A 22,172-nucleotide genomic window follows, 5' to 3' on the forward strand; every position below is an offset into this window, starting at 1 on the left:
AAAAACACTTCCTTTCTAGTTATTGCTTACTCATCCCTTCTGTGGAAAGTTCTTCAGGGCTCCCAGTGACAGTGGCTTTCTGATCCCTTTGCTCATGTCACCTGTCTTCTGGACAGTGAGCATCAAACGATGAGATCACTGCAGAGAGGGCCTGTGCTTTGTTTCACTTTCTTTATCTTTGTACACCCTGCCCCTACACTGTGCACCATAAGGGCTCCATACATCCAGGCGGGATGATTCAATTAATTGTCGATAATATCCCCATGCTTTCAGAAGCAAATGGCAGTTCAGCCAAGTTGACCTCTTAAAAACAATTTACTCCATAAGACTCAGAATGAGGGCCCACAGTTTTCTGGACTGTTATTATAAGAAGCTCAGATGGTTGTAAAATGGTTCTCAGTTCCTGGGTCTCCATACAAACATGCTTCTTCCAAAGTAAGTCCTTTTTCTTTCCTGGGTGCCTCCTGACTTGGCTGAGTCTGTGGAAGAACTCCTATAAGATGTCATTTCCTTGACTGAAGCTACGATTTTAGCCCAGCATACAGAACCATCACCATCACTCATTGCTAAGATTGTAGCATGCTGCTTATCTGCATGTAGTCATTCCTCTGGGAAGAAATAATGCATTATTAACACAGCTTTATTATCAGGCCCAAGTTTGGCAGACAGAGCAACATTAGAGGATAATTGGAAGGACGACTGATTTGTTAGCAAAATGTTGCTTTTTGGCTAATGAATCATTCCGATTTTTGCCCTGACAGCTCAGTAACAAGCTTGAAGACGATTTTGCTTCAGACCATTAAACTTTGACAAACCAGTTATTAACTACAGCTAGAGCCAGCAATCTGTGGGGATTACTGCAATTATGAACCTTATATGTAATTTTTAAAAATCATTAGTTGAGACAAGGTGAGTCTGATGATGGAGGGGCTGATGACTGACAGACTCCATCACTTTGCAATACACAAGGTGATAAACAGCTTCTGGGAGGACTAATCCATCAGCAGAAGCGCTTTGCTGGGAAGATGGAACAAGAGCAATAAAGGTTATTGTACTCAAGCAACAAGCCCTGTTTGAGAAAAGACAAAGCTGCTCTTTGACTTCTGTTTTAGAGGTTGGAGGTCTTTTCTCAACGGAGAACTGAACGGGAGTGCAGGGAACAAACCAAACAGACAACAAGGCAGGTCTCCTATGGTCTGGGTTCCCTTTCTATGCTTTACTGGATTGCTGCTGCATTCAAGATGATCATAACAAGTGAAATAAGTCAGAGAAAGTGAAATATCATACGATATTATTTACACATGGAATCTAAAAACATGATGCAAATGAACTTATTTACAAAACAGAAACAGTCTTGCAGACACAGAAGATAAACTTATGGCTACCAAGGGGGAAGGTGTGTGTGTTAGTTGCTCAGCCGTGTCTGACTCCTTGAGACGCCATGGGCTGTAGCCTGCCAAACTCCTCTGTCCATGGGATTTTCCAGGCAAGAATACTGGAGTGGGTTGCCATTTCCTTCTCCAGGAGATGTTCCTGACCCAGGGATTGAACCTGGGTCTCTTGTGTTGCAGGCAGACGCTTTACTGTCTGAGCCACCAGGGAAGCCAGGGGAAGGTAGGGGGGAGATAAATTAGGAGTTTGGGATCAACATAAACACACTACTATATATAGGATAGATGATCAATAAGGACCTACTGTATGGCACAGGGAACTCTACTCAATATTCCATAATAATCTATATGGGAAAAGAATCTGAAAAAGAATAGGTATATGCATATGAACAACTAAGTCATTTTGCTGCACACTTGAAACTAACACAATATTGTAAATCAACTATGTTCCAATATAGAATAAACATTTTTTAAAAGGATCTCATTGGAAGGTGCCTGTCTTTTCTTCTTACTCCTCCCCAGTATTCATTTCAAGCCCAGGTGGTTAAGATAAACTAATGGAGCAGAAGGAAGTCGTGAAGACTACGGTAAAATTACACATCAAACAATAGCACATCAGTGGGACGGACTGTGTCATCCGGTTTACAGACAAAGTCCAGGCCCTCAGTCTGGAGACCCTTTCAATCCAGCCTGCACCTCTCCAGTGTCATCCTATTATACTTCCCTTTTTGAATCCTTTTGCCCCAATCTAACTGGAATGTTCTTCAAATGTGCCCCACTTTCTAATCTCTGTACTTTAGCTCTCCCAGGAATGGCCTCTCTTGTGCAATTCATTTCTACATGTTCAAATTCTACTCACCCTCTCAGTCTCAGTTTCCTTACTTGTCAAAACAATGTAGATTATATCCAAGTTAAGACCCTTTCTCGTCTTCAGTTCTGTGAGTCTGAGGCGTTTGCACCAAACTGTGGTTAGTACACATACGATGTGGTGGCACCGTGGGGTCCTAACCCATTTCCTATTCTGTATCCCCCTAGGTGGGCACGTTGCTGGGAGTCTTGCTGTCATCACAGATGCTGCCCATCTCTTAATTGACCTGACCAGTTTCCTGCTCAGTCTCTTCTCCTTGTGCTTGTCATCAAAGCCCCCCTCCAAGCGGCTAAACTTTGGATGGCGCCGAGCAGGTATAGTTCATCAACTGAGCATCGAGGCAGAGTAATGCTGCAGAGTCCAATCAAGGACAAAAATGGAAGGGGTGAAGCAAAGCTTTGTTTGAAAATCCCTTAGAGGCACACCTCTGGTGCACAAAGTGAAATAGACATGCATATGGGGATGTGTACTCTCAGTGCTAACACCACTAATAGCCAGATTCATGGTGGCTACCTCTATTCCGATGGGGCAACAGGAACACGTGCGTCATTTTAGCAGCCACCTCAGCCCAAGAATCTCAGTGTGTGGTAACAGCCATGATGTTATTCATTAAAAGACTTGGCATCTGGGAGAGAGGGCGGGGTGAAGCTTCTGACATTTTGCAAAATCAAGCACAGAGAGCCCAGAGAGTTGGAAAGACTGAAGAACTTCCCATAGAGGGGTTGGGAATAGAATATGGACTTTCCAGTTCACATGGCATTTAGCCATTCAGTGGATGGCTCAGCTGGATATCTTGTTTAAACCACCATCAACAACCACAAGAAAAGGAGAAGGAAGAGGGGGAAGAGGGGAGGAAAGTTTACTCTTCGTCTCTTCTTAGAGCTGGGTCTTTGATGGGTGGTGGCTTGCTCTTGTCTAGGAAGGGGACCAGGCATGATGAGGCTTTACAGTCTGGGAAATTTTTACTGTGGCTCATTTTTACAGTCTACCCATCTCTTCAACACATACTGCCTCTCTACTTCTCCTCCTTTGTATTATTTCTTATGTCAGAGGAATAAGAGGAGCTTCTGGATGAATGTAAAAATCATTTATACTAAGAGTTACAACTCCATATTTTCACACCAGTTGAGAAGATCAACGTGAAAGAGACCTGAGGGCAGAGCTTTGGCCAACATGCTAACACAGACAGCCTTCACTAAAAGGTGTCACTAGACGCAGATCACAGGTTGTAGCCTGACGATTATGAACTGTGGTTTTTCACGCTTAGAACGATAGAAAGTTCTAATTTCATGAGATGAGATGGTTGAGTGCCATTTCTGAGCAATGGACATGAAGTTGAGCAAACTCCGGGAGATGGTGAGGGACAGAAAAGCCTGGCATGCTGCAGTCCATGGGGTTGCGAAGAGTTGGACATGATTTGGCTTGACTGAACAATAACAACAATTTCATGCCAAACAATTTATCATCAGAGGTGTTTTGCACTGTCTTTCCTTTAACATTCAGAGAAAGAGAGGGAGAGGGAGAATTGAGGAAATAAACATCAATAAAAGGACTTGGTGACATTGTGAGTTAAAGATGCTTTTCAGTCCCTAATAGGGCTACATTTGGCAAACATGTACCTTTGACTGAGTACCCATCATTGATCCTCATAAATTTTTACCTGTATTTTACCCTTTCTGATACCACTGGTCAAAACTGTTTTGTAAACACAGGGAGGACTCAGAATTTAGATTGCTGCTTGAACTTTCTCCTCCTGGCCATGGAGGTCAGTGAGAATTGACACTCCAGAAGGCCAGGGCTGCTCAACAGAACTCTCTGTTTCAAGAGAAATGTTGTACAATAGATAGTACACTATGGCCATGGAGCAATTTAAATGTGGCTAGTGCTAGTGAAAACCTGGATATTTATTTTACTTTAAATTTAAACAGCCACATTGGATCGATGGCTACCATATTAGGCAGCACTTAATGGCACCCCACTCCAGTACTCTTGCCTGGAAAAATCCCATGGATGGAGAAGCCTGGTGGGCTGCAATCCATGGGGTTGCTAAGAGTCAGACAAGACTTAGCGACTTCACTTTCACTTTTCACATTCTTGCATTGGAGAAGGAAATGGCAACCCACTCCAGTGTTCTTGCCTGGAGAATCCCAGGGACGGGGGAGCCTGGTGGGCTGTGGTCTATGGGGTCGCACAGCATCAGACACGACTGAAGTGACTTAGCAGCAGCAGCCACAGACATATAGGTGAAAATCAACTAGTACATCAAACATATAATTTCATGGATAACTTTGTTTAGGAAGAAGGTAAGTATAAAAAGTGAGTTTAGGTAAAGATAATGTTAATACATGCACCCAATGTTCATAGCAACAATATTTTAATTTCCACGATATAGAAGTAACCTAAAGTGTCCATCAACAGATGAGGTGATAAAGATAAGATGGGCGTGCACACGCGCGCACACACACACACACACAGTGGAATACTACTCAGCCATAACAAAAGCAGAAATTTGCTATTTGCATCAACATGGATGGACAAGGAGGACATTCTACTAAGTGAAATAAACCAGACAGAGAATGAAAAATACTATATGATACCACTTATACGTGGAATCTAAAAAACAAAACAAAGTAGGGGAGAGGGAAGGAGGAGGAGCATGATAGGGATAGGAGATTAAGAGGTACAAGCTGTTATACATAAAGTAAATAAGCTACAAGGTTATATTATACAGCACAGGGAATCTACCCAACATTTTGCAATAACTGTAAGTGGAATAAAACTTTAAAAAATTCTGAATCACTATCTCATACACCTGAAATTTATATAACTTTGTCCATCAACCATACCTCAATAAAAGAATAGAGTGCTAAGTGGCCAATGAGACAGGGGGCATGTGGATATAGCAAAAATCATAAATTGTGTATGTAAATAACTGAAGTCTGGGAAATGAAATGTTACATTGCTCTACTTAGAAGGGGGGAGGGTCAAAATTATGGGATGTGCCTGACCACTGACTCACAGAGTTTTTCTAGAGCCTTGTAGGGTTTTAGAACTGATCGAAAAGGTTGAGTGAAAGATCAAGGTGAGGCTTAAGGAGCTTCTAAGTAAGCAAGCATGCTTTGCTCAGTGGAAAACTTGAACACTGTCTTATCTTTAAATAGTCATGCGAATGCCTCTATTCTGATACTTTTCTTCCTTACTCTTGCCCATAAAATGCAGTTAGAGAGTTGACATACCTTGGAGTTTGCCTCTGTATTTATAGTATGTTGGGTTGGCAAATGAAACTCATTTTCATTAAGCCTCTGAAACCTTCCCTTTCTACTATTTTACAGCGCTGGCAAGTTGTAAATGTTTTATGGCAGAATTAAGAGTTTCTAAACACATTTTACCCTTTGTGTCTCATTATTTCATCTCTTAATAACTTTCAATCATTTTAGCACCTGTTTAAATTAAAATCTCTCAGGAAAACAGCAAGGGCAGGCAGCAATTAATATGCTTTAAAATTTTGCTGAAAATTACTTAGTAATATGGAGCATAATGAACTAGTATTTTATGAATGCAACAAGAAAGTGTCTCATCTTAGTACTAAAATTCATCCACACTTCTGCTTTGTAAATGACTAAGTGAAGTACTGTGAGGCCTCTTTTCTTTGGTGGGGAGGTGGAGCATTAATGTCCTTTGAGTCTTGGGGAGATTAAGGTGGTTTGCAGATTCTTTGTGCATGGGTGTCTCTGTGCTTGTATCCCTAGAGATCCCTGGGCCCTGCTATCCATCCTATGCATCTGGGTGGTGACAGGTGTGCTGGTGTCCCTGGCATGTGAACGCCTGCTGTACCCCAATTACCAGATCCAGGCGACTCTGATGATCATCGTTTCAAGCTGTGCAGTGGCAGCCAACACTATGTAAGTAGCCCCGCACTCTGCCCATGAAGCTTGTCAGGACAGAGATTTGTGGGGATTTTGTTGTTGTTATTGCTTGTTTCTAATCCCTACACTAGTGAGGATGGTAGAGACCTGACAGAGTGGTCAAATGGCTCTACGACCGAAGATCAGGCTGCTTGTGCTAATTAACATGCATTTTAATATCCTCTTCTAAAGCTACCATCTTGAATGCTTCCTGTGTGCCAGAGACTGCTAAGATATTTTGATCTACATTGTCAAGCTCAATGTTCACAACACAAATACTTTACAGATTAGGAAATTGAAGCTCAGTAAGGTTAAATAAATTGCCAATGAGGTAGTGCAGAGGGGGATTTGAAAGTAGATCCACCAAACCCAGAATTGAGCTTCTAGCCATTCTACTGTCTCACATAAACAGTGTGAGAGTTCCACGTGGGATGTGACTTACCCCTCTCCTGTTTTTGTTACATGAACACATTATGGGTTCCCAGAGACCTGGGTTGGAAAGGATCATAAATTTGTTTACTTCAGCCCCTTTCTACTTTTGAATTCCCTTTTGCAATATCCCCATAAAATGGTCATTGAGTGAAGAGTGAAGTTGCTCAGTCATGTCTGACTCTTTGAGACCCCATGGACTGTAGCTCACCAGGCTCCTCCATCCATGAGATTCTCCAGGCAAGAGTACTGGAGTGGATTGCCATTTCCTTCTCCAGGGGATCTTCCCAACCAAGGGATTGAAAGCAGGTCTCCTGCATTGCAGGCAGACACTTTAACCTCTGAGCCACCAGGGAAGCCCAAATGGTCATTAGTTTTATATATATTTTAACAGAATAACAGGGAATTTATTTCTCTCAAGAGTAATCTATCTTATTTTTGCATCATTATGACTGCATGAAAATTCTTCCTTAAACTGTGTTAGCTAAATTCTCTCTTTAGTTTCCATCTATTGGTCCATTCTCTTATCCAGGCAGTCTTGAATCATTCTCATAGGACATCTGATCATCGCCATATTGGTGTGGTCTTCCTAGATGACCTGTTTGATTACTCATGACAATGGGGAGTTGAGGCCAGGACTTCGACCCTTTTTGGTTGATTTTATCTTTCCTATTTGATAGTCTGATTTGGGGTAACCTTACTTAAAACTCTGTTATCTATCTATCTACCTACCTACCTACCTACCATCTATGGTAGACACAATAACGACCCCTCAGGGGTTTCCACATTCTAACCCTTGGAACTCCTGAATATGTCAATTTACATGGTAAGAGAAACTTTGCAAATGTGGTTAAGTTAAGGATGGATCTTGAGACAGGCAGATTATCCTGGTTTATCCAGACAGGCCCAACATAACCACAAAAATCCTTACAAGAGGGAAGCATAGGTCAGAGGGGAGAGAAGATGATGTATTGCTGACTCTGAAGATGGAGGAAAGAGCCTGAAGTCAATGAACATAAGTGACCTCTAGAGGCTGGAAAAGGTAAGACAATGAATTCCCCCTGGAACCTCCAGAAGGAATGCAGTCCTGCCCACGTTCTGACCTCCAGAACTATAAGATAATACATTTATGTTGTTCTAAGCCACAAAGGCTTTGTGGTAACTTGTTATGGCAGCAACAGGAAACCCAGATTCCATCTATGTATCAACTGTCTTGCAATGTAACATAATATATGCAATCAGGTAGGTTCACGCATAAAAGTGAAGAAGACAGTGAGAGTAGAGTGGCATTTAAAACAGATTTTTTTTTTAAGAGAGGGTATTAAAGGAGTCCCTGGAATTAGAGGACAACCTGAGCATGCATACTTTGAATAAGTTCCTGTAGGTACTCTCATATCCTGACCTTGTACCTGCTTCAGTTCCTTCCTTCTTAGTTTGGGACCCTTGCTCAAAATCTTTAAGATTAACAATCAGAAGAGTGGTATCTGATCTGCTGTCACTGATGAGATCCCTAATTCCACCCAGTTAACTTGAAAATGCATTTCACATTGGCAGTGGGAGAAAACGTATGGAGATCAATACAAGTCTATCACTCCTGCTGCTGCTGCTGCTGCTGCTGCTAAGTCGCTTCAATCGTGTCCTAGGAGACAAATAAGCCAGGCCACATGTCCTGCTGACTGTCATCATCTTTGCATAAGCAGAACAATACGTCCCCAGGACAGCAGTAACAATAAAAATATTAATAATTTCCCAAGAGTCGTCATATAGGCGGTCCATGCTGCCTCAAGATGAAGATGCACCAGTTAACCACCACATAAATCTGGCACCTTATGACTGAGGCTGACTTTCTGAACAGATACCATCCACATCTTCTTTTTACTGCGACTGCTTTCAAACTCTGAGCCTAACATTGCAGGTGATTTTCATACTTGCAAAGACCAGGGAATTGAAAAGCACGGACTTCCCTGCACAAGGAGGTAATTTTTATGGATAAACATACTGAGTGACTAAAACGTTTACTTAGAGAACTGGGATTACAGATTTTAAGTGCTGGATGCTGCATTGTCTGACTACAGAGATATCTGAACCATAATTTGGGAATACATCTATTCCTTGGGAGCCCAAAATCAGGGCAGAAAGTTCTAACAGAAGTTGCTAAGGGATTCTAGGATGAAGGTTATTGATAGAACCTTAAGGCTAAGTTTTCTCTGCCTGAAACATTTCCTCCTCTCCTAGCCCATTTAACTCTAGTATAACCTTTCAAACCCAACTCAATTGCTTTGTCTGTCTAACTAAATCAGACTCCCTTGTTGTACTATCTGTAGCACCAGTTCTTAATAGGCTTAGTATAATTAGAATTTTCCATTTATGTGTGTCTTTTTAGAATCTCCGCCATCTCCATCATACTTAAAGTTATAATGGGGAGGGGCCATGTCTGTTTACACCATTATGCTCCAAGTACTTAACAGTGCCTGGCATATAAAATCCCTAAATAAGTTTTTTTTAATATAAAATGAGTAAAAGAATGAATGACAATGGAATGAGCATACATGGCAGGCCTAGAAAATGCCAGGTGTACACGGCTGTCTGAAGAACTTTAAATGGTAGCTTCTAATAGAAGGTGAATTTCTGCTCAAACACTAACAATATAAAACCTTTTAGATTATGTAATGGTCAAATCTTGATGAATAGAAGTCACTCTGCTTTGTGACGATGGCCTGAATTTAATAGACACTTTACCTGCAAACAGACTGGGGTATGTGGCACTGAAAAATTATTTTTTTACACCTTTGTTCCAAAATGCTCAGAAAGTGTTTCTAGGCAAGACGTAAGAGATATTACTCCTAAAGTTGTAGATAAACAGAATTGGGTACGTAATTTAGAGAGCCTACCACTAATCTCTTGGAATTGGATTAGAGACGTTAAATTTTGCAATATGTTATACAAACATAAAACATTTATATACATGAATATATTGCAGTTTTGATAAATAGCTACATATTTACACAAGCACATTACTCTCATCATTGGCCATTAGGGAGTGATTCACATTTCAAGTTCTAGTGGAAATGAATAAAATCTAGTAAAATAAAAGTTTAAAAAATTCAACCTTGATGAAATTCACTGCTTATTTTGTTGTATTGCTTTCTGCTGCTTTTTGCCTTTGAAACCAGCACATTTAATTAAGCTCCCACCAAAGCTCAGCTTTAAGTCTAGCTCCGTAGACACTTGATAAATGATATTTCCCCACCTCATTGTTAAATACTTGGCATTTACCTAACAGATGTAACTCTCTAGTTTTAAAATGAAACACAGTAGCATTAACTGGGCTTCCCTGGTAGCTCAGCTGGTAAAGAATCTGCCTGCAATGCAGTAGACCCCGGTTTGATTCCTGGGTCAGAAGATCTCTGGAGAAGGGATAGGCTACCTACTCCAGTATTCCTGGGCTTCCCTGGCTCAAATGGTAAAGAATCTGCCTGCAATGTGTGAGACCTGGGTTCGATCCTTGGGTTGGAAAGATCTCCAGGAGGACATGGCAACCCACTCCAGTATTCTTATCTGGAGAATCCCCATGGACAGAGGAGTCTGGCGGGCTACAGTCCATGGGGTCACAAAGAGTCGGACATGACTGAGCAACTAAGCACAGCACAGCATTAATTAGAAAGAGAAAACTGATGTGAATCTTCAATGTCTGTCCTTGTGTGAAAATGTTTAAATTCTGTGATACTCCTGTGTTCAAAATTTCTCCAAAATAGTCCATTATAAAGCAGCAATGTTTCAATCCATTGCCATTTTGGATAACACAGGCTGTTGTCAACATGATACTGCAAAGATTTTTAAGGGTTAATCTCACGTGTGCCAAGAACATTGTTTTTTCTTTCAGACTAAGTGTGATTTTACACCAGAAATGCCCTGCCCACAATCACAAAGAAGTGCAAGCCAATGCCAGTGTCAGAGCTGCTTTTGTACATACCCTTGGAGATCTATTTCAGAGCATCGGTGTGTTAACCAGCGCGCTTATTATCTACTTTAAGGTGAGTATATCGGAGTCAACTCACTGTTCCAGTGACTTTATAGATTAGGTGGTACATGATCTGGCCCCCCATTATTACTTTAAATGGGGGTGGACTGCCGATTTGCCTACACAAATTACTTTACAAGGTGTAAACAAACAAAACATTCGAAGCTTGAAACCTTAGATTTTCCAAATTCATAAGAGCTATGTCTTTAACTATACAGCTGCCAGTCTTTTAAGAAAGCAGTTCTTTTGTCCTGGGGTTAAGGTGGACAGCAACAGGACCATGAAAAACTTAGGGTTCTTAGGTTATAAGCAACAGAAAAGGTCTCTAGCTCACTTAAGCAAAACATAGATTCACTGATTGAAATTTATTAGAGGTACTCCTCTAAGAAAGCAAGGTAGAAATAAGGGAAACTTTTGGTATTCAAATGTCAGAAACTATCCAACTTCTATCCCAGGCACCATGCTGAAATGAATGTACATGTGTGTGCATGCTCAGTCACTCAGTGGTGTCCAACTCTTTGCAACTCTATGAACTGTAGCCCACCAGGCTCCTCAGTCCATAGGATTTTCCAGGATTTTCTAGAGTGGGTTGCCATTTCCTCCTCCAGTGGATCTTTCCAACCCAGGGATCAAATCCACATCTCCTGCATTTGCAGGAGAATTCTTTACTACTGAGCCACTTGGGAAGCCTGAAATGAATGTGATTCAGCTAATTTTTTTTCCTCTTCTTGTCACTCTGCTGAAAATTCATGTTTCCGGGAAATGGAACCTGATTGACGTAGATTGGGTCTTGTATCTGTTGCTTGGCTGGGGAGGGTAGAGCCGTTGACTGACTCTTCCACAGTGGGAGGGAGAGAACTTCTTTCCCAAAAGAACTGTGTTAATGGAAACCTGGAGTAGATCTGGGTGAGCCTCTGACCCTAAGCAAATATTCACTATAGCTCTCTGTTTGGTAATAACAAGAACTAGAAGAGGTGGGTGAGGCCAGAGGTACAGGCAGGCGGGTAATGGAGGAGAGGGGCATTTATCTCTGTCCATTTGCATCATGACTGTCCATTTCACAGGGACTCTATTGTTTTACTAAAAAACTAAAACATGTAAACAAAAATTACAAAGACATGTCTGAATTCAACTGAGGAAGTCTCACTGAAAGCTTTAAGCTTAAGGCAAAATTCTTCAAGTTGTACAGGTAAGTAGAGTTTGAAAGTACTCTTATCAAGAACCCCTGGCCGAGTTTCTTAGAAGTAATGGGGCACAGAGTTTTCTGTGGCACAGAACTTCATCAAGGGCAGAATAGCAAATGTTTCACCCTGAGGCCAAGGGCTCCAGTGGTGAGAGGGCGTGAGAATGAGGCCTCAGTGTATACTTTTTGGACTGTATCAAAGATGCCTACCTTGAGTCTGCAACATACTTAAGAGAGAAAGATATAAACTGACCCCATCTGCCAAGACCAAGCTCTGGCTATACCTTAGTCATATGCAACCTCTGAGCAGATGATTTCCTTTCTTATCATAATTAAGGCTGAAAAGTCACTGAATGCTGTGCCCATGTGTGCATATTTTCATCCATCCTCTCTACTTCTATTAATTTGAGAGACATTAAATAAGGCCTTTTGAGGGAGCACTCAAGGATATCTCTCCTCTTCTTTTTCATCCTCATTTAAAAAAAAAAAATTAGCAGCACTGGCTTTTCCTGATCTGAAAGAATAGCACTGAAACATGTACATAACCACATGTAAAACAGAGTGCAAGTTCGATGCATGAAGCAGGGCACTCAAAGTCAGTGCACTGGGACAACCCAGAGGGATGGGTGGGGAAGGAGGTGGGAGGAAGGTTCAGGAAGGGGGGACACATGTATACCTGAGGCTGATTCATGTTGATGTATGGCAAAAATCACCACAATATTGCAAAGTAATTAGCCTCCAATTAAAATAAATAAATTCATTTAAAAAATTTGGCAGCACTGGCTTTTCATTGCAGTGAGCAGGCTTTCTGTAGTTGGACTGTGTGGGCTTAGTTGCTCCATGGCATGTGGGATCTTAGTTACCTGACCGGGGATCAAACCTTAGTCCCCAACACTGGAAGGTAGCTTCTTTACCACTGCACCACTGGGAAAATCCCTCTCCTTACCTCTTAAAGTGTAGGGAGAACATGTCCTATGGTGTCCCTTTCTTTAGTCATCGAGAGTTGAAAGCTTAGAAGAAGAATTATGTCTTTAGGAAGTCTTGTCTCTGATTGGGATGTTAAGTGTCAGGAGAGTGAATGGGTGACAGGAAAGGAAGGAAGCGTGGGGCTTTACTTATTTTATCAATCAGACTCTCTGCAGGGGAGGCCTGGATTCAATGAACTGAAATTCCTTTTTTTTTTTTCTAGCCAGAGTATAAGATGGCAGACCCGATCTGCACATTCGTCTTCTCTGGCCTGGTTTTGGCCAGCACCGTCACTCTCTTAAAGGACTTCTCCATCTTACTCATGGAAGGTAGGAGTGATTTTCGTATTATTTCCAGCATGTGTGTTTTCTCTTCCCTATAACCACAAAAGGAAATGACCTCAAGGCATGCTCACTGTGAGCCTGCATTATAAGGAAAATGTAAACTGAGAAGGAATTTTTATGAATCCAAGTACTATGAGTTTTATTCATATGGGAATAAACAAAAAAGAATTGGCTTCTATTTCTTCTCTAGCAACTATCATATCATATGGCACAGTATAAAAGCAATATGTACAGATACTAGAGACAGTGAGGCAGAAACAGCAAAATTATACGTTTATTCCTGAATATATGGAAATTACCTAAGAAAGATTGTGTAACTCTGTCTCTTGGGCAGCATTATAACTACTATGATACTGAAAAAGTAAAATGCTTGTTAGACTAGGCCAGCAGTTCTCAGACATTAGTGGCATCAGAACCACTTGGAGGGTCTGTTAAAACAGACTGTGAGGCCCACCGGACAGTTCCTGAGACAGTAGACCTGGATGGCAGGGGGCCTGAGAAATCCAAATTTTAACAAGATGTTGATGCTACTGCCTTGGGGACTGTACTATGAGAACCACTGGACAAGTGTTTTCATACCACTTTAGGGGTTCCTCCACGAGGGCACGGGGAGGGGTCCTTGGAAAATCCAATCACAGCTAGAGGTTTGCACCCTATCAAACATTCAGATGATCAAAAACACCCAGATGTTGGCTGAGCTGCTCTCTTCTGTCCAGCACACTGTGATAGAAGGTGGACACAGTCTCAGAGGGCAGCTGCCTTTGCAACAGTTCCTCCTTGCCTAGCTTAGCTTTCACTGCAGAGGACACATGAAGGCTTCTGTTCTCGGCCGGCACTGTAATCATTGGTAGGTGATGGTGCTGACCACAGTGAAACAGGAAATGGATCGAAAGTCCTTGTGTGACAAGTGAACGCCCTCGCTTGGCAGGGGACAGTGTATTTGTTTAGGTCCCGGATGATTCCACCTCCTGTCCTGGGGGCTGAGTGCCGAGCCGCAGCTGTTGCTGCTTTTACAGAAGCTATCGAAAAGAGACAAATGCATACACAATTTAGGATGACTATATTCAGTGTCCTCTCTCAGTACAGCTCTTCTTTCATGATTATCTTTTTTTATGTAAGGAAAAGTGTAGCTAATTATTGAAAGTCCTATCAGATAGGCAGGTAACTCCTACATGGAATATACTTATTTTTAAATTAGGTTTTCAAATTAGGTTAGCATAAAATAATACTTGTACTTGATAAAATTTAAATATATATGTGTGTGTGTGTGTGCTGTGTGCTTAGTCGCCCAGTCATATCTGACTCTTTGCAACCCCATGGACTGCAGCCTCCCAGGCTCCTCTGTCCATGGAATTCTCTAGGCAAGAACACTGAAGAGGGTTTCCATGTCCTCCTCCAGAGGATCTTCCCAACCCAGTCATCAAACCCAGGTCTCCCGCATGGCAGGCCAATTCTTTACTGTCTAAGCCACCAGGGAAGCCCAAGAATACTGGAGTGGGTAGCCTATCTGTTCTCCAGGGGATCTTCCTAACCCAGGAGTTGAATTAGGGTCTCCTGCATTGCAAGTGGATTCTTTATGAGCTGAGCTACAAGGTAAACCCATATATACATATATATGGAAAGGCATACATACACATATATGTGTAAATGGAAAGGCATAAAATGATAAGACTTCTCCCCATTTTTTCACCTTTAAATTCTCAATCTTATTCTTCAAGCCTAATATCTACTACTATGGTAAAAGGTGACATATATCTTTCCAAAAATATCTATGCATTTACACATATATGTATATGTAATAAAACACACACACACACACATACACGTGTGTATGCTGTTGCTACTTAGTCACTAAGTTGTGTCTGACTCTTTTGCAACCCCATCCCCAGCAAGAGTACAGGAGTGGGTTACCATTTCCATCTCCAGGGGATCTTTCCGACCTAGGGATTGAACCTATGTCTCCTGCTTGACAGGCAGATTATTTACCACCAAGCCACCAGGGAAACCCTAAATATGTGTATACATGTGTGTGTCTATATACATGAGTGTGTGTGTGTGTGTGTGTGTGTGTGTAGTGTATGTGTATATGTCTTTTTTTCATACAAACAAGATTATACACGTATTTTGTTCTGCACCTTGTTTTTTTCAACTAGAAATCTTTCCATATTAGTAAATACATAGATAACCTCTTTCTTTTTCATGGGTACAAAGTATTCTATTGTTAGCATCCACTTGCTTATTGATGGACATTACAAATAATGCTTCAATTATATTCTTAGCACTTATATCTGTGGAATAATTGCTAGACATGTATTGCTGTTTGAGAAGTTATGGACCTTTTAAAATTTGATAGATACTGTCATTTATACCAAAGAGACCATATCAGTTTTTTTTCCCACCAACAGTGTATGAGAGTGCTAATTTCTTCCCAACCTCACCGTCACTGGATATTATCAAACTGTTGATTCTCCTCTAATCTGATAGGTGATTATATTATACCTTATTGATTATATATGTGAATCTTTAATTATGAAACCTAGTGAGTGATTTTTCATATACCTATTAGCCTGGGTAATTATTTTTTTGAACACTAATTTTGGTATTTTTCTGGATGCATTAATATTTTTGCAGGCTCTCCATCAGAAAGAAAAAGGTTTCTAGGATGTGATGAACACTGAGGTCCACGGGAACCTGTCCTCTTGCTTGTCAGTATTATTTCATAGAGGAAAATAAATAGGAGCAGACTTGCATTCTCCATAAAAGCAAAGTGATAAAAGGAGGCAAGAGAAAAAGAGGAGTGGGATCTTGACTTAATCTCAAGGGTCCCAGATGAATGACAGCAGAAGGTCAAAGGAAACTCTCCAGGGATGACACATTAGGCATAATTGTCACCTTTGGGTTACAATACCTGGGGTCTAGTGTTTACATAACACTTCACACCCAGAGGAGGGATCTTAGAGTCTGGCATCCCACTTACCCATGTGGCCTTACAAATTCTTCTTAACCCTTCTGACTCCCAATTTCTTCTCCAGTCAAACAGTTCTAACACTGATTAGATCTTAAAGTTTTATAACTATTAAATAAGATCATTACTAGAAAGTGCTTAGTGCAAACCTTGGCCTATAGTAGGTTCTCAATAAAGGTGCTAATATTATTAATTATTTTATTATTGTGTAACATTTTCACCCATGACTATATGCACATTCTATGGCTAATCTGAGATAAGAATTTCTTTGTTTCTAGTACTCCGAGCTTTGTGGCGCTCATAGAGTAAAAAATCATGTTGACCAGCTGTTTGTTCTATGAAAAGATATAAAATGGGATAAAACTAAACTCAAACTGTACTGAATTTTAAGTTAGCTCCAAGGAGGGAATCCCTATGAGCAAGGTTCTTAAACCCTGAAAAAGGAGGGTTAAGGATTCCCTATTCCCTTTAAGAAAGTGGTTCTAAACTGGCAGCTCATTACAATCATCCAAGAAGCTTTTGAAAAATACTTATGCCCAGGCCCTAGACCCAGAGATCTTGATAGATCTCTTGATAGATCTTGATAGATCTTGACAGATTTTGACAGATTTAATAGAAGCTGGCTTTGATGTTTTTTTTTTTTTAACATGTAGGCAAGCTTGAGAACCACTTCCAAGCAGTGGTGCCCAGTAGCTTGTAAATACTCCTGCAATGGTTCTCTACTTTGGCTCTGTTAGAATCAACAAATGAGTTAAGAAAATGCTGATGCTGGTCTTATCCCCAGAAAATCTGATTTAATTGGTCTTGGGTGTAACCTGGTCATTGGGATTTCTTAAATCTCTGGTGACACTAATGCACATCCAAGGTCAAGAGCCACTCTGAAAGCATATAGATTTCAGAGCCTCATCCAGAAGATGTTTTCTTTAGGAGAATTTTGATGGAGCCAAGGCATATTTATTTACAACCAACACACCAGGTGTTTATGTTGTATGTATATAATTGAAGTGGCAGCTAAAAAATGTTCATCCTTAGAAAATTTTCCTACAGAATCCTATTTGGATCATCTTTAGTTGACAGAGATTTGCCTATAGCATCAAATGGCTTTACCACTGTGGTGCTAATTGAGTTGATTTTCAAAAAATTCTTATATCAACCTGATACCTTTTATGATTTTAACCAACCATTGACTTGGTTTTTCTCTCTGTAGCCAGCCAAAGCAAATGCCCTTATATTTTCAAATCCTATCATCTCTGTGACAATCCTTGCAATGTTTGAAAACGGTAATTCTACTTCCCTTCACCTTCCCATATCCAGGTAGAGATACTCCAGTTCCTTCAGCCCCAAAACATAGCTGACTGGCTGCCAAACTCCCCACCTTCATGCATGTTCCACACCATTCCTCTAGAAACAATGATGAGAGTCATTGAATAGTAAACCCTTACTAATGTACTTAAAATCATAGAAATTCTACAGACAGAATAATGAGATGGTATTATAACATTAGGATCTCCTATTATCATAGTTCGCTAAGGGACTGGTTGGATAACTAACAATTGTATAGCATTAGAGTTTACAAAAGACAGATGTTTTCTGAGATGTTTTCAGAGTCCCCAAAGGACTCTGTTAACTATATATTGCTTTTATTATACCTATTTTGCTACAAATATTCTGAGGATTAGTTCCAAGTGCTGGGTCAAATTCACAATAGTTGTAGTCAGAATGCCAACCCAAGATTATTCAATACCAAATCCCACGGGATTTCACTTTGCTTTCCAGATAATTACAAATGTAATTGGGGGAAATAATACACTCTGGAAGTGAAGGGTGATGACTGTCTTGATGGTTGCAGAGTAAAATCTGCAAATGCTCTTTGTGAACCTGTGGCTGATGGCAAATCCTTTGAAACAGGTGAATCTGCTTTTGTAAACATTTAAAAAAAGAAACCATAGATGGAGAGGGCAAGGTAGTATTTTAGTAAGGACTTTGCAGCCCCAATTAATCTTTGCACTGAGCCATATTTCATGAGATAACCTACTAACCCCGGCCTCCGGTTCTCTCCTCTTCGCGGGTGTGCCAACGCACCTGAGCTACAATGGCGTGAAAGAGCTCATCTCAGCAGCGGATGGGGTGGCGTCTGTGCAGTTTGCATGTCTGGTTGCTAACAATGAACCAAGTGATTCTCTCTGTTCACGCTGCTGCAGGTCAGTGAGTTTGTAAACATCCTGGACAAAAATTCAGTCATATCCTATAACGTCTGTAATTTCCCTCCTCTTGGTGGAGCAGCCCTGAGTGTCTGTTGCATGCCAAAACAATTGTAATGTGTTTTGTGTGACCAAGGGCCTTTGAAACCCCCTTCCCCATGCCAATGTCATCATGGCAACAGTGCTACTTATGACCACCCTGGAGGTCGAAGGTAGAGCTTTAGAGAGTAGAATAAAAGGATAAAAAGCCACCAAGCTTCAAGGCCTTAAATTCTGTTTGACTCGATGTCCTATTGGTTAAAGGAGTGGGGTGAATTTAACAAGAAACCTTCACTGATTATCTTTAGTGTGTGAGATGTTTTACCCTAGCATCAAAGAGAGAAAGGTGAAGGAGACACAGGTCCCATCCTTAAGATTCCAAAAAGGTAAAAGATATACTAGTCAGAATTAATGGTGGTTCCATTACTGGATGGTTAGCAATTCTGTAACCATGTGAGATAACCCTTGGGATGTGAGGTTTACCCTAAAAAACTACTTTGTCAAGGAGAAGGTGATTTTGCTCATGATACATCCTAGGGCTGAGAAAATGGGCAATGGCTCGGGAGACAGCTCAGACCAAGAATGATATATTAGGCTGCTGAGAAATAACTCATGAAGTTACTTAGAGGCAGGATACAGGAAGAGTCATTGGAGGACTGTGCTTTCTCAGACATCCTCATCTCAGCTGAGAGGCTTGGGTCTGGCTGCAGGGAATTTACAGCCTCCCCTACACCAATATTTCACTGCAAATGGAAGGATCGAGTAAACACTCAGGTTACTATGGAGGGAACTTCACAGCCTCCTGATACCTTTAGGGAAAGGAGAAAAAGACAGCAGAGAAGGCTGCTGCTCTAAATGTTTCCTGGCTCTTGTCACCATCCTTGAGATAAATTGTGATTATATATAAGGGTGAAAACTCAGAGAACCCAGGGAGCCAGTGAGCAGGGCTGTATAAGAAACAATAGTTCTGACTTGGCTTTTTCATGGCTTATCTCCTCTGTCACACTCAGCCCCTAGGGATGCCAGACCCCAGAGAGGACTGTGGGCAGGAAGTTCCCATAGTGACAGGGCGCTTTGCAGCTGTGTCTGTATAAGTGTAGCTGATTGTCAGACCCATCATGGCTCCTTTCAAGTGCACTGCCTGTGCCCTACCCCAGCAGCAGAGACAAAGTACTTGAAGCCGGAGATGAGCCGTTGCCTGTGTGTGTGCAATCAGTGCCAATCTCTCTCAGTTCTTTATCAACAGCAGCCAGCCGGGAGAGCCAGGTGGTTCAGAGAGAAATTGAGAAAGTCCTCAGCAGTCGCTTTCCTGTGCACTCACTCACCATTCAGATGGAGCTGCTAGCCGACCAGGATCCTGCCTGTCTTTTATGCGAAGACCCTCAGGACTAGCCAGTTGCTCTGCCAGCTCCCCAAGTTTGACAGGCCACTGTGTGCTGCTCCACAGTTTCTAAGAAACCAACAGAAGAAGTCTGAGAAACTCATGATACAGTACGATGCACACTGTAGCTCCATCCACCATAAATGAAAACGTGCTTAGATTCATCAGTCAATTGGATTCTCCATTCATCGGTAGCTGTGTTCATTCTAGAAATGTATGTATAGATTATTCCTGCCTGGGGCTGAAATAACAGCTATTTGTAACCACAGGTAATAGAAAGTTCACCTCCCTTCAGTAACGCGTCCCCAGGCTGAACGGGCAAAGCTGAACTCAGGAAGGATTCTTACCAGGAATCAGTGGCAAGGAAAGAGTCACAAAAATTTTCCCAAAACATGAAAAGCAAAAGTAAGGAGAGCCGAGTCAGGGGTAAAAGCAAATCTGGAGCTCCAGTATTCTTGCCTAAAGAATCCCATGGGCAGAAGAGCTTGGCAGGCTATAGTCCATGGGATTGCAAGAGCCGAACATGACTGAGCACACAAGTATGCATGCATGGCTCTTTAGATATGTCCCCTTATTTCATTCTGCTAAGTCTCTTCAGTTGTGTCCAACTCTGTGCAACCCCATAGACAGCAGCCCACCAGGTTCCCCCGTCCCTGGGATTCTCCAGGCAAGAACACTGGAGTGGGCTGCCATTTCCTTCTCCATATTTCATTCTAATGACTTTTAAAAATTTGAAATTAATACCATCATTGTATAGATAAAGCCATAAAGGTTAAGTGAATCGACCAATGTCATTTATTCTTTCATTTAAACATCTTTTTCAACACAGACTATGGGCAGAGCATTGGTAAACCAAGCTGACATGCTCTTTGCCCTCACAGAAGTCTTTCCCCTTTGGGAGGAGATAGTCATTATACTAATAAACACCACCAAGAATATACTACTAATAGCAGCAAGGGATATGAAAGAAGAGGGGCTGATTGAGGTTGGGGAGGTCAATGGAGGGTGTCTCTAAGAAACGGCATCTAAGAGGTAAGTGAAAGCCAAATGCACTGTAGAAGGAAGCACATTCCAGAAGAAGCAAGAGAATGAGGGGACACCCTGAAGAAAGAAGAGGGTTCATTTGAGGAACTGGGAAAGGTCCTTGTGGCTAGAATGTACCAAGTAAAGAGTGAGTTAAAGAATATGAAGGACCAGAAACTGGAGAGGGACTTTCCTGGTGTTCCAGTGGTTAAGACTTTGTGCTCCCAATGTAGGAGGCAAGGGTTCAATCCCTGGCCAGGGAACTAAGATCCCACATGCCACATGGCATGGCTAAAAGAGTGTTAAAAAAGACAGGACAAACAAGCAAGTACAAGTAAGAAAGTAGCTGAAACCAGATCTATTTTGACCAAAATCCCATCTATGCTCTCTCTTTGAACACTTTTGCTTTATTTTGGGTAGGGGGCTGTTTCTTTTTGATCAAGTAATCTGCATTGACAATCAGCCATTATTTCAGAAGTGCCTGCAAAAGAGGAGCCTATGTTCCTCAGAGGAATGAGATGAACAAACTGCTGTGTTTAACAGTAAAGGCCTGGCAGGTGCTTCTGTAATACATCCTGTCTTAGGAGGCACTAGTACTGTGTCCACGCAGGAGTCTGCTAAAGAAAGAGGAAGCCTAAAGGACTGGAAGTGGTTGTGGGCCAACATCGACCCCGGAGACCCTGAGTCATGCCAGTGACGTGGGACATGAAAGGGACAGAGGAGCGAGGCGGTGGAAACAGGGGACTCTGTGGTAAGGAATGAACGTTAGAAGGAATGAGAAATCTGGTCAGTCCCTTCCGCTGCCTTCCAGATTTGTGACCTTCCACTGCCATTCCATTTCTCTGAGCTTCAGATTCCTCATCTGAGAATGGGAATCACATTTTCATCAGTGGGTTTCTGTTAGAACTATGTGGGATAAAAATGTAAAGAGCAAGGTTCTTTGTGTGGTAAAAATTGAGTGCTCCATAGATATTCTTCTCAATCCAGAGTTTCTCAACCGTAGTGGAATCATCTTTTGGGGTTGGATCATTCTTTGTTGTGGATGGACTGTTACAACACAATGGCAGAAAGTTATTCTTGTGCATCATAGGAGGTTGAGCAGCAACCCTGGGCTCTACCCACTAATTACTGCAAGCACTCTCCAGCACACACACACACACAGACTAACAAGGAAAATGGGGCATGGAGGTCTTGGCACTCAGGATGACTCAGAAGTGGCACTTTAGGCACCGCTAAAAGTGCCTTTGGACCAGAAGTCAGTGGGATAAGAGGAAGTAATCTGAAGCTGCTCCTTACATGCCAGGTCCACTTCTGTGCACGTTCCAGACTCTCCAACAAGGGGACAGGAGCATTTAACATGACTCGTCTGAGGCGAGAACATTTTCTGGGCTGTGGTTTTCTCCTAGACAGGGTTCCTGTGTCTACTGCCATGGACACACAATCTCATTTTTTCTCT

General features: G+C 41.7%; 1 protein-coding gene across 1 annotated transcript in view; it reads left to right on the forward strand.

Annotated features, from left to right (window-relative positions):
- The window catches only part of SLC30A8 (solute carrier family 30 member 8), a 39,866-nt gene extending 20,162 nt beyond the window's left edge, over nt 1-19,704 (forward strand). The window contains 7 exon segments of the mRNA XM_005897265.2: nt 2,427-2,573; nt 6,011-6,161; nt 10,477-10,627; nt 12,987-13,090; nt 18,139-18,210; nt 18,212-18,273; nt 19,559-19,704. Coding sequence (XP_005897327.1) covers nt 2,427-2,573; nt 6,011-6,161; nt 10,477-10,627; nt 12,987-13,090; nt 18,139-18,210; nt 18,212-18,273; nt 19,559-19,704 — 833 coding nt within the window.
- Nucleotides 19,705-22,172: the final 2,468 nt, after the last annotated feature.

This window comes from Bos mutus, chromosome 14 (genome assembly GCF_027580195.1).
Source record: "Bos mutus isolate GX-2022 chromosome 14, NWIPB_WYAK_1.1, whole genome shotgun sequence".
NCBI classification, from domain to species: Eukaryota; Metazoa; Chordata; class Mammalia; order Artiodactyla; family Bovidae; genus Bos; species Bos mutus.